The following is a 13,187-nucleotide window of genomic DNA, read 5'->3' on the forward strand; positions in this document are numbered from 1 at the left end:
GGGATTTTATCCCGAGTCTCAGAGCGACCCTCCCTCAGGGTCTGGCAGCTTAGGGCGGGGCTTCTAGCACAGCGCCCCCTCCAACCCCTCCCCACCCCAGCAGCTGTCATTGGGATCAATTCCTGGACCCTCACGAGCCAAGCGTTCGGAGTTTCACAGTTCTGGGGGCTCGTCTCACAGTCCCCAGGTAACTTCCCTCCGTTGCTGGCTCTCACCTTGTCCCTTCTGTCGCTGGAGTTGCACAGCCCCTCGCCCCGCCCCGCCGCGGCGCGATACCCTCTGGCTCTCTCAGCATCATTTCCCCCAAGGGGACAAGACGGGGACAAATTTGGGGCTTCCCTGCCCTCGTCTCCTAGCCGGGGAAGAGGACACGCGGGAAGGACGCCCCGTGAGTTTAGACTCCCGAGGCCTTCGACACGGGGCACTTCGCGAGGGAGCGCCCCTCTCCTCACAGCCGCCGGCGGCCGCGGTCTAGCCAAGCCGCGCGGAGGCGCCCCGGGCTCCCCGCCCCCGACCCGGCGCTCCCGCACTCCCCCTAGCGGCCGCCGCGCGGCCTCGCTCCGTCCCAGGCTCGTCGGCGGCGCAGCTCACGTGACCGCGCTCCGGGCCTGCGGCCGCTGTCGGTTCCCCCAGTCACCGAGCGAGAGGGAAGAAACAAGATGGCGGCTGAAGGCGATCCGGAGTGGGGCCCCAGCAATTCGGATTGAGCCTTCTCCCTCCACCCGCTTCCGCCGGCCGGGCCCCTCCCGCCCGGCCCCGCGGGCCTCCCCACCCGGCCCCGGCGCCCCCCACCGCCACCCCTCCGCCCGCCCCTCCCCCCTCCGCTTTCCCTTCTCCCCCCCGCCTCAGCTCCGACATGAGGGGCCGGCGGGGCAGGCCGCCCAAGCAGCCCGCGGCTCCCGCTGCGGAGCGCTGCGCCCCGGCCCCGCCGCCGCCGCCGCCGCCGCCGCCCACGTCCGGACCCATCGGGGGGCTCCGCTCGCGGCACCGCGGCAGCAGCCGGGGCAGGTGGGCCGCCGCCCAGGCTGAGGTGGCGCCCAAGACGCGGCTGAGCTCGCCCAGGGGGGGCAGCAGTAGCCGGAGGAAGCCGCCGCCGCCGCCGCCGCCGCCGGCCCCCCCCAGCACCAGCGCCCCGGGCCGGGGGGGGCGAGGAGGCGGGGGCGGCAGGACAGGGGGCGGGGGCGGCGGCGGCCACCTGGCCCGGACCACCCCGGCCCGGAGGGCCGTCAACAAAGTGGTGTACGATGACCACGAGAGCGAAGAGGAGGAGGAGGAGGAGGACATGGTCTCGGAGGAGGAGGAGGAGGAGGAGGACGGCGACGCCGAGGAGACCCAGGATTCCGAGGACGAGGAGGAGGATGAGATGGAGGAGGACGACGATGACTCCGACTATCCGGAGGAGATGGAAGACGACGACGACGACGACGCCAGTTACTGCACGGAAAGCAGCTTCAGGAGCCATAGCACCTACAGCAGCACTCCAGGTACCCACCCAGCCCGGTTGCTGTAGACTTCTTCCCCACCTCCTCCCCCCTCCCTCCCCCTGGCTCACTCCCTCTCTGGTCTCCCCCCACCCCCACCTCCCCCCAGTCCCCAAACGGAGGGGAAATGCGACGGCCCATCAAGTGGCAAAAAACTAGATTTACAAGAGGAAAGAGGCGCATTGTTCAAAATGGAGATTGCATTGTTGCAGTTCGCAGGCCACACGCTCGCTCGCTCGCTCGCTCCCCTCAACCCCCTCTTTTTCCTCTTAAAAATGTGTGCCAGTGCAGTGTCTCCACCGGGCATAGTTGAAACTTTGGCACACACATATCCATTGCATTCATTTTTCTTCCCTTGTTTTGGTTTGGTTTTTTGGAATGAAAGAAGCTTCTTGTTTTTGCAAACCTCTTTGCATTTCTAATGTGGTTTCTTTTAGATTTTTCGTCTATAATCGGTTCCTAAAAAAAGGGAATGGAGGACTCAGACAGATTGTGCCATACAAACACACACACACACAACATGCTTCTCTTCACACCCCGAGCTGTGTGGTTTTAAAACTGTCTTAAAGAAATGGATCAGTTGGGTTAGTAGGGGAGCCTTATCTGGTCCTGTGTGTGTTTTTATTCTTGAGTGCTGATGGGCTTGTGCAACAGTTGCTGGTGAATGGCTGATTAAAAAGCAAAGAAGAAAAACCAAAGAAAACCAAAACAAATTTGCTATTTTATCTGATTCCAATATCATTTTGGTAAAATGCAAAATAAGAGACCGCAGGAACTTGCGTCTTAACTAATTTGATCCCTTTGCCTGAGAAATGCAGTTTCCTGTCACCTGTTGCAGAGACGTATGGTTGATCATGCAGACGTAATTGCTGAAGATGAACTTTTGGACCAACTTCCAAGTCACACAACAGAAGTATAGGGAAATTTAATGCAAAATGACTTTTTCTTTTCATTCTGTTTCTGAGGGTAATAAGTCCTCCCTGATTTCTCCATGGTGACTCCTGTTTTCTCACAGAGCTTCTCTACGCTGGTGCTGAGATACATTTTGTTTATTTAAAAAACACACATACACACAATGGCTGCTGTGTATTAAATTCGTAGTTGCAGTTTACTGAATTGTGAAAAAAAAAATCATAATTTATAGCAGTAACCTACAAGGTCTTTTCCTTTGTATTTTTTTAAAATCTGAACTAAATTAGAATCCAGTTTTCAGAGCATTTCCGAATTAAAGTTCATGAAGGAATAGAGTCTTACAGTGATAAAGGTGTGTCATTTGTTTTTAAAAGAGACTGGACCAGCCCTCAAATAAAAACTTCAACAAAGACAAAAAAAAGAGAGAGACTGGAATAGAAGTGGTTAAATGTAAATGTGCCTTTTTTTTTTTTTTTAATAAGTGTTTAAATACTCATTGGAGGAGTATGAGTATTAAGTCAGATGTAAGCCCATTTAGCTTGTCCTCCCAGCAAAGGAAAAAGGTAATTTCTTTTGCCTGACAGTAATATCTGCCTGTCTTTGGGGTGGAGTGAGGGAGAGCTGGCAGGAGAATGAAGAGAATCAATCAGATGTCAAGTGTGTATGTCTTGTATGTGGAAAGGACTACACATCATTCTTGCCAACTTACTTTTAGTGCATCTTTTATAGTAATGATTTCTACCTTCTGAAATCACATGTGGTCTTTTCTACCAGGAGCCCAGAACTGAAAGACTTGTGGAGAGTAAATTATACTATTGGAGGAAGTTTTCTCAGATTAGACAGAGCTAAGGCGTTTTGGCAGGGTGGTTCAGCTAACTTTAACTCCTCTTTGAAGGCTTAGCAAGTAATATTTAGGGTTGAGAGTGGTGTATATGCTGTTAAACTACAATTTTGTGGTTAGGTTTCCTTTTTTAAAAAGATCCTTATATCTTTAAGTACTTCCATGATATTTTGTTTTTTCCAATGACATTCATAGTCTACCTTGTGTATGCTTCACCTTGATGTGAAATTAAGGGTTATATATCCTTATACTAATCTTCCAGCTCCTGTAGTCCCTAGAGCAGTGCCTCGAGCACACTGCAGGTGCTCATCGAAGGTTGGTTGGACAAATGATTGTTAGTAGGTGAGAACTTGTAATAGATGAAGTTGTGCTGATTCTCCATTGGGTACCATGATTCCTAAATATTTTGGATGTGGGAAGCTAAAAAATTGGCCTAATTAGATTTTGATAGTTTGACCAGTTTATAGTAGCAGAGTTAGTGTGTTTTGAGCTGCTGTTTCATATTGCTTGCCAGGCATTTTCCTTTCTTTATTAGATGTGGTGTTAACTTGTTAGATGTTTTACTTTTGAAACATTATTTCTCAAGATTATGGTGAAAGAGATGATACATTTTACATCCTGAACTTTTAGAATATGTCCACTTGCTTGGAATAACAATTCATGATAGTGAGTTGTTTAGGCTAAGCCCTTGTTTCATTTGTTTTATTCGGTGTACTTCTAGATAAATGTGTATATGTGTGTATATGCTTTGGAAGGAAAAATGGTCTAGAACTGGTTTAAGATATCCCAGAAGTTCATAAATAAATACATTTGGTGGATTCGAATCCACCTATGTTGTCAAGACTGAAAAGAGGAATATACTTTCCTGGTAATTTAGAGTAAGTTGATTAAGTCTTGTAAACTAGAATGTTGGCTTAAGTACTAACATAAGAATAAGAAATTATACTTGATATACTTATATACTTAGTATAAGAAATTACTCATTCATCTGTTCATATATTGAGTACTTCGTAGGTAATATACCTGTTGATGCAAGGACATTGGTTGATGTTACTAGATTAGTTTTCTAAAACCAAAGATTTAAACAAGTTTTCAGTGGTGGTGAAATGTTTTCTTCTTAATGAAGAAAAAATTTAAATGGGTATGTAAGGTCCTCACATGAAAGACGTTACTATAGGGATGGCAACTTGTTAATAAAAATTTGAAATCATCTAGTTTTGCTTAAGTTTAAAGCATTTGGTTGCATAAGGCTTTTAGTATTTTTATTGTTAAAAGTTAGAATTATTTCAGACAGTAGGTTTTATGACATACTTTTGAGGTACATTGAGAAGAATTGTATAGAAAATGTTTTGCATAGGCATTTGGTAAAATTCTGACAGTAGCTTGAAATCAAGTGTTTGCTAATTCAAGAAAGTTAAGTCAGACTTTAAAACAGAGCCGTTCTTGCATTTAACTTGTGTGGGACTTATGAGAATACTTAGCTGTTAATTTTGAAATTCGGAACTTCTGGTGACTTCAGAAAATAGAAGCCCTGGTGTTGTCCTGGGAGAATTAGTGATTTATGTCCTCTAAGATTGTGACAGTTGAGATGGGTGGCACAGGTGCCATGAATGCACTGTCGATTTATCTGAAGAAGAATTTGTTACCCGTTCGACGATATTTATTCCCACCAGTTTCAAGCAAATATCTTTTCAGTATGCTTGGGATTCCTGATTGCTACCAGTGAGATAGATACAAAGTACTGTGGAGAGTTAAAGGAGGGCGGGCTCATAAGCTATATGGGGGAGTTGGTATGGATGTCTGCTTCCGGGATGGGCATGTGGCTAGTGAGGATGGGGATGTGGCCAGTGTGGATGGACATGTAGCTAGTGAGGATGGACAGAGGCAGGGAGGGAGTAGCATAAACCAGGGCACTGACTTTCAAGTGTGGGCAGTCTTAAGTAACCTCCTCTAGCAAGAGCCTGAGTATATGAATAAGAAACTGTTGGGCGGTAGTTAGAGAACCGGGCTACAGCATTTTTCCTCTCTCCCTCATCTGTTGGGTAAGGATTGGGCTAGATCAGTGGTCCTCAGTCATTTTTCATTTCTGGACCACCTGAGGGATGTGCTATATTCCTATCAGCACTATGCAAGGAGCGTGAAACAAAAGCACATTAAATCACGGATACTATTAAATCGCTGATTTAGCCAGCTCTTCCCCCTCTGCAAATTGAGAAAATTAATGGAGAGGTGACACCGGAAGCCCTTTCTTTTCTCTCCAGTCTATTTCAGATCTATTTCACTTGTGGTTATTGAGGATCAGTCAGAAGATATAGAAACAAGTGGATATGATTTCAGTGGGATGTCAGGAAATTTAGCGTTGCTTCTGTTCTGATTGAAAGAAGGCAGATAACTGGTGGGGATGTGGATGGGTTTTATAGCCCTGGATGGAAACATTAGTCCAGGAGGTACTTCAGAATTCTCCAAGCCTGGACAGCATCAGAAGTGTAGACAGAGGACTTCATCAGATAGGCCTCTGTAAGAATGGCAGCGTTTTCAATAGCAACAGGTATTCAGGATTATAAGAGGAATTAGTAAGATCTGTTTGCAGGTATCAGTACTTGAAGAGGTTAAACATGAGAATTAAAGAAAATGAGGGCCCCAGAGAGTTATTACAAAGTTGGACGACGTGATCTGTGAGTGGTAGAGAGGTATGTCCAAGGTATGCAGGGATAGATGGTCTTGTGTACCACCCAGGCCCAGAACTCTGCTGGGGTATGAGTGGAAGTGGAGCTGGGTATTGAAATGTGTGTGTGCAACAGGACTGGGGATACTAAGGCCAGGAGCTCTGGTTTCTTTCCTCAGGTCCACCGTTTCTTCCTCTTCAGGACACTGCGTCCTCCCTGTGACTGCAGATTCTTGGAGTGGGGATGTGGGGGGTGAGAAGGTGGTGGGGGTAATGGGAGACCAGTAGTCTGGGTAACAAAGACAGGGGCAGATCCTAGCAGATACCGTCTTTGCACTGGGTAGATCCCTCGTTCCCTGCTCCTTAGCGCACTCTGAGGATCTCTTCCTAGAAGTCCTGCCAGAGTACTGATGATCACCTTGATCTCTCTCCTCTGAATGCCTGCTTGTGGCACTTAGAGCCTCATCTTCATAATTTAGCACTAGCTTAGCACTGACCCTTATTTTTCTATTTTTTTTTTCATGCTTTCAGTCCTTTAAAATGATAACCCTCAGGAGGTAGAACATTTCTTAAAAAGAAAAAACTTACAGAATGCACTTGAAAAGATTGAAAGTAAAATCATACAGATGGAGTTAAAGTGCATATAGCTAAAGATAATGTTTTAATTGTTTTGTCTACTGGTATATATCAAATTCTTTTATGTATTTTTCTAGATACTAAGTTACATTACTCAAATGTTTTTTGATTGCTGAATGATTTTAAAAAATAGTAACAGTAAGAGCTAACATTTATTGGACATGTGAATTGCTGAATTATTTTCAACTAATATTGAATAAAAGTTGCATTTAAAAATACAAAAACATTTTAAAAGTTGCACTTTTTTTTTTAAATTTTGATTTTCTTCCTTTGGCTGCCACGAGTCTTAGCTGCAGCATACAGACTTCTGTGGCTACGGTGCAAAGGCTTAGTTGCTCCAAGGCATGTTTGATCTTGGACCCCTGATCAGGGATTGAACCTCTGTCTCCTGCATTCAAAGGCAGACTCTTAACCACTGAACCACCAGGGGAATCCCTAAAGGTTGCATTTTTAAAATAGCAGTTTTATTGAGATACAGAATACATAGCATAAAATTCACCTTTTAAAACAAAGGTATTATTCAGTGGTTTTTAATGTGTTCACGGAGTTGTGAATGTATCACCCCTACCTAATTCCAGAATATTTTTATCACCCCAACAAGAAACAGTGACAGTCACAGCAGTCACTCCTTGTTCTCTGCCTCCCCTGCTCCATCTCCTGGCAACCACTACTTTCATTTTCTGTTGATTTGTCTCTCATGGAAATTTCTTATGAAAAAAAATCATACAATATATAACTTCTTTCATTTAGATTAATGGTTTCAAGGTGCATGGATCTTGGAGCATGTAACAGTACTATATTTAAATAATATGCCTTTATATGGATATACCACTTTTTGTTCATCCATTCATCACTCCATGGGCATCTGAATTGTTTCCACTTTTTGGCTATAGTGAGTAACACTGCTGCTAATGTTCATGTATAGGTTTTTGTCTGGACAAGATGTGTTCATTTCTCTTGGGTATATCCTAGGAATGTTATAGCTGGACTAATTACAAATACTTTTTTTTGATACAAATACAATTTAAATAGAATCACTTTAACCAGACTTACTTTTTTTGTTTGGAATTGTTTTGAAACAGTTCTCTTAGGATGAATGAGAGCTAGTTTGTTTGTAAGTCTTCCAAAATATCTGTGATTTTTGCATTGCTTTTGGTCAGCTTGGAGAATTTATTCCAGATTTGTCAGAGAAGGAGCAGTGTAAGTGGAGTCATATTTTCACACCGTCAGTGTGAGCACGTGTGGCAGGCTTTGGAGACACCCACGTGTGTAAATAAACTCACTACGAAGTCTTAGGCTATCTTGATACATGAGAATCTCAGGATTCTAGGTAAATCTTTTATGAATGTCAAGGATCTAGAGAGGTGGCATGTAGCATAGAGATTAAAGCGTGAAGGACCTGGAACCCATCCTCATGGATGAATGAATGAACGTATGAATCCGGGCTCTGTGATGATGGGCATTTTGCTCAAGTCTTTGTACCTCACTTTCCTCTTTTGTAAAATACCGTAGTACTGGATTCAGTGTGTTGTGAGAGCCGAATGGCTTAATGTGTGTGAAACGCCTAGAACAGTGCCTGGTACTGGGTAAAGATTCAATAAATAGTAGCTATTCTTGTCTGTTGATGTGTTCCTGAATTGTAAGCTGAGATTCTGTGAAAATAGAGGAACCTTACCTACAGTGTAGCAAGGTAGTATTTTATTCTGTAGGAAAACTGTCAGTTGACTCACAGGGTAGAAAAATATTTTGAAGACCACATTTAAGTAAAAGTGCACGTTAAACTAGAGCTTTATCCCCCCCTCCTTTAAAAAGGTTATTAAACGTTTAACTTCCCCATTCAGAACATTTAGTTTACCCAACATCGGATTTATTCTAGAACTATAATAAAAAATACATTGGCTTCTGATATTTACCGTTAAAATAGAAAAAGTGCTCTTGATAATATCAGCTCTCTGGTAGTTCCTTCTCCAAGACATCTTCCTCTGCCTTTTCCTTAAACCCCAGTTTTCCAGGTTTTCAAACCAGCCCCTGGCCCTCTCACTATGTCCCTCCTTCCCCTGAGATCTCATCTGTTCTCAAGTTGTTTTTAAAAATTGCAGTGAAAAATTGTAAAACAGTGCAGTTTTATTCCTTTGGGAAAATACACATAATATAAAGATGAAAATGAAAATTATCTATAATCCCACCACCAAAGATACCCATTGGACGTGTGTGTGTGCATGTTTAATTCCATTTACTGCAACATGTTCTTAGTAATATTTTTTAGAAGTTATGACTAAGATGAAATAAACTGATTGTTTTCCCTTGATATACAGCAAACTTTTCCCATGTCTTGGTTTCTTCTTCTCTTTTTAGCCATGCCACACAGTCAGTCTGTGGGATCATAGTTCCCTGACTAGGGAGTGGACCTGGTCCCGGCAGTGAACACTAGCCTGCTGCACTGCCGGGGGGTTTCCTGAAACTTTTTTGTGCTGCTTTCTCTGTTGATTCTGTTTCTTGGGTCCTACCGCCCCCTTGGTTTACTTGTCTGTTTCAGCACAATCTCTAGTTGCTTCCTAGGAGTGGGTGCATGATAAATAAACTTGTTTTTTTTTAAAATCATTATGTATCTGAAAATGCCCTTTTCAGTTCTAATCCTTGGTAAAGAATTTGGCAGGGGGTAGGGTTCTAAATTTAAAAAAGCACTTTCACTGAAAGGTTTGCTTTGGTGTGCTCCAGCATCGAGGATTGCTGTTGTGAGGTGAAGGGCCATCCTGATTACCTCATGTCTGACCTGTTTTTATCCCTCCAAAATCACTGTGGACGGTGACTGGAGCCACAAAATTAAAAGACGTTTGCTCCTTGGAAGAAAAGTTATGACAAACGTAGACAGTGTATTAAAAAGCAGAGACATCACTTTGCCGACAGAGTTCTGTATAGTCAAAGCTATGATTTTTTCAGTAGTTTATGTACGGATATAAGAGTTGGACCATAAAGAAGGCTGAGCACTGAAGAATTAATACTTTTGAATTGTGGTGCTGGAGAAGACTCTTGAGAGTCCCTTGGACGGCAAGGAGATCAAACCAGTCAATCCTAAAGGAAATCGACCCTGAATACTCATTGGAAGGACTGATGCTGGAGCTGAAGCTCCAATACTTTGGCTACCTGATGCGGTGAGCTGACTCATTTGAAAAGACCCTGATGCTGGGAAAGATTGAAGGCAGGAGGAGAAGGGGGCGACAGGATGAGATGGTTGGATGGCATCACCGACTCAATAGATACGAGTTTGAGCAAACTCCAGGAGATAGTGAAGGACAGGGAAGCCTGGCGTGCTGCAGTCTGTGGGGTTGCAAAGAGTCAGACAAAACTTAAGTGACCGAACAGCAACAAAGCTTTTAGGCTCTTTTCATGGTCCCCAGTACTCTGAAGTTAAAGGGACTGCATATCCCTTGATGTGGCTCTTTTTCACTCATTCTGCCCGGGTACTTGGTGGGCCCTTTTAATCTGCAGACTCATACTCTTTAGTTCTGAGAAAATGTCTTTATTATTTGCTAATTTTCCCCCAAATTTGATCTGTTCTTTTGTTGAACTTCTCTTTAGTTAGATGTTAGGAATTTTAGACTGTTCATGTAAAATTTCTTATCTTTTTCAATTCTTTTTATCTGGTTGTCAATTTGGTCTGCTTTCTGGGAGATTTTCTCTTCTGAGCTTTCTATTAAATCAGTTTTTATTTCAGCTGTCAGATGTTTAATTTCTAAAAACTATTTTCTGTGTTCCTTTGCATCCTGTTTGTTTACACAGTATCTTTTGTTTCTCATTATTGATAATTTAAAAAAAATACTAAAGTGCAACTTATATATAGTAAGTTCACCATTTTTAGTGTACAGTTTTGACTCTTTAGGTTTTAGCAAATAAATAGTCATGTAACCACTACTACCATGAAATACAGAACAGTTCCATCACCTCACCTAAACTGTGCTCCAGTAGTCAACTCCTCTCCCTCACCCCAGGCCACACTGATCTATTTTCTGTCCCTGCAGTTTTGCCTTTCCCTGAATATCATATAAATAGGATTACAACCTATCTAGCTTTCTGAGTCTGGCTTCTTTTACCGAGTATAATGCATTTGAGGTTTATCCAAGATATGGCTTGTGTCTTGGTCATTCCTTTTTGTTGCCAACTAGGTATTTCATTATATGAATATACCACAGTTGGTTTATCCATTCACCCATTTAAGAACATTTGAGTTGTTAAAGGAGATCAGCCCTGGGTGTTCTTTGGAAGGACTGATGCTAAAGCTGAAACTCCAGTACTTTGGCCACCTCATGTGAAGAGTTGACTCATTGGAAGACTCTGATGCTGGGAGGGATTGGGGGCAGGAGGAGAAGGGGACGACAGAGGATGAGATGGCTGGATGGCATCACCGACTCGATGGATGTGAGTCTGAGTGAACTCTGGGAGATGGTGATGGACAGGGAGGCCTGGAGTGCTGCGATTCATGGGGTCGCAGAGAATCGGACACGACTGAGCGACTGAACTGAACTGAGTTGTTTTTAGGTTTTGGAGATTATAAATAAAACTGCTCTAAACATTCACTTAGAGGTTTTTGTGTAAACGTAAGTTTTCCTTTTTTACGGGTAAAGAGGAGTGGAATCACAGGGTTGTATGCTAAGCGTATTTTAACTTCCTAAGAAACTGCCAAACTGTTTTCTTTTTTAAAAATAATTTTTATTTATTTATTTTTGGCAGTGCTGGGCCTTCGTTACTGCTCTAGCTTTTCCTCCAGTCGCGGTGAGCGGGCGCTGCTCTTGTTCTGGAGCACAGGCTCTAGCTCAGACTTCAGTTGTTGCGGCACTCGGGCTCAGTAGCTGCAGCTCTTGAAGTCTAGAGCACAGGCTCAGGAAGTTGTGGTGCGTGGACCTAGCTGCTCTGTGGCATGTGGGATCCTCCCAGGTCAGGAATTGAACCCGTGTCCCCAGCAATGACAGGCAGACTCTTGACCACTTAGCCACCAGGGAAGCCCCAAACTCTTTTCTAGTTAAGCATTTCCAGTTAAACATTTTGCATCCTCACCAGCAATGGATGAAGGTTCTAGCCATTCTAATAGGTGTATAGTGGTATGTTTCAGGGCTTCCCTGGTGGCTCAGACGGTAAAGAATCCGCCTGCAGTGCGGGAGACCTGAGTTCAATCCCTTGGTTGTGAAGATCTGCTGGAGGAGGGCATGGCAACCCACTTCAGTATTCTTGCCTGGAAAATCCCCATGGACAGAGGAGCCTGATGGGCTACAGTCCATGGGGTCACAGAGTTATATTTCATTATGGTTTTAATTTGCATTTCCCTAATGGTAATGCTGAGCATCTTTTCACGTGCTTCTTTGCTGTGAAGAAAATCATTGGTGAAGTGTCTGCTGAAATATTTTGCCGTTTTTCACTGAGTGGTTTTCTTGTTACTAAATTTCGAAAGTTCAGCTAACATAATAATTATTTATGCTATATAGTTTCCCGAAGCTCTTTTCCTTTTTTCAGAGCATTTTCTTCGTGGATGCAACATCCCCACTTAACTAAGGACATTTATTATAGTTTTTTTTGTGTTGGGTGGAGGTCAACTGCACCTCGTGAGTTGTAGGATATTAGTTTCCCAACCAGGGATCGAACCTGGGCCCGTGGCAGTGAAGTGCCAAGTCTTAACCCCTGGACCACCAGGGAATTCTCTATTATAGGATTTTTTTTTTCCACTTTGTTTCTTTTGTTTCATCAGCCTCCGTTTTTATGTTTTAGTTTTTTCCTCTTTGACATTGGAGGCTTCTTTTCAAATGCCTCTTGACCCTCAGCTGTTCACATTTAGGAGTGAAGCGCTGGGTACACACTTTGTGGGTGCCCATGGCTTGACAGTTGGTGGGTTTCACTGTGAAGTAATGGGGCGCTGGGATCCCAGATATCAATGTTTTTGTTTTTGTGTATTTGTTTTCTCTTTCACACTTCTATTATTCTCATATGAATCTGTTTTTTGGTTTTTTTTTCCCTTTTTTGCCTGTGCCACGAAGCATGTATGATCCTAGTTCCCTGAACAGGGATCGAACCTGTGCCCCCTGCATTGGTAGCGACAAGTTTTAACGACTGGATTGCAAGCAAAGTCCTCTATTTGGTTTCTTAAGGGAAGGTTTCTTCCATCTTTTACTGGGATCTGGAAGTAGGGGTCTGAGGGTGAGTGCCAAGTACCCTGGGAAGCTGGGGGTCAGGTGGCTAGAGTTCACGGTTAGAGTAGGCACCCTTCACTAAATTTCCCTGTTAAAAACCTGAGCAATCTTTTTTTTAAATTGTGGTATAATTGATATAAGGGCTTCCCAGGTGGTACAGTGGTAAAGAATCTGCCTGCCAATGCAGGAGATGCAGGTTGGGTCCCTAGGTCAGGAAGATCCCCTGGAGTAGGAAGTGGCAACCCACTCCAGTTGCCTGAAACATTCCATGGACAGAGGAGCCTGGTGGACTGAGCATACACATGCCCATAATTGATATATAACTTAATTTTAGTTGCAGGTATACAACATAATGATTTGGTATTTCTATATATTGCCAAATGATCGCCACAGTAAGTCTAGTTAACATCTGTCAACATATCAATACATAGTTACACAACATGTTTTTCTCTTGTGATGAGAAATTTTGAGATCTA

General features: G+C 43.7%; 1 protein-coding gene across 38 annotated transcripts in view; it reads left to right on the forward strand.

Annotated features, from left to right (window-relative positions):
- Positions 1–635: 635 nt before the first annotated feature.
- Positions 636–13,187, forward strand: part of BPTF (bromodomain PHD finger transcription factor) — a 132,947-nt gene continuing 120,395 nt past the window's right edge. For all 38 annotated transcript variants that reach the window (XM_086356849.1, XM_086356855.1, XM_086356867.1 and 35 more), the window contains exon 1: positions 636–1,484. In XM_086356849.1, coding sequence (XP_086212975.1) covers positions 857–1,484 — 628 coding nt within the window. In that variant the 5' untranslated portion in view covers positions 636–856. The remainder of the gene's footprint in view (positions 1,485–13,187) is intronic.

The sequence above is a fragment of the Bos grunniens genome, chromosome 19 (assembly GCF_055505025.1).
Source record: "Bos grunniens cultivar Pamir isolate PY7600 chromosome 19, Bosgru_T2T1.0, whole genome shotgun sequence".
NCBI lineage: Eukaryota > Metazoa > Chordata > Mammalia > Artiodactyla > Bovidae > Bos > Bos grunniens.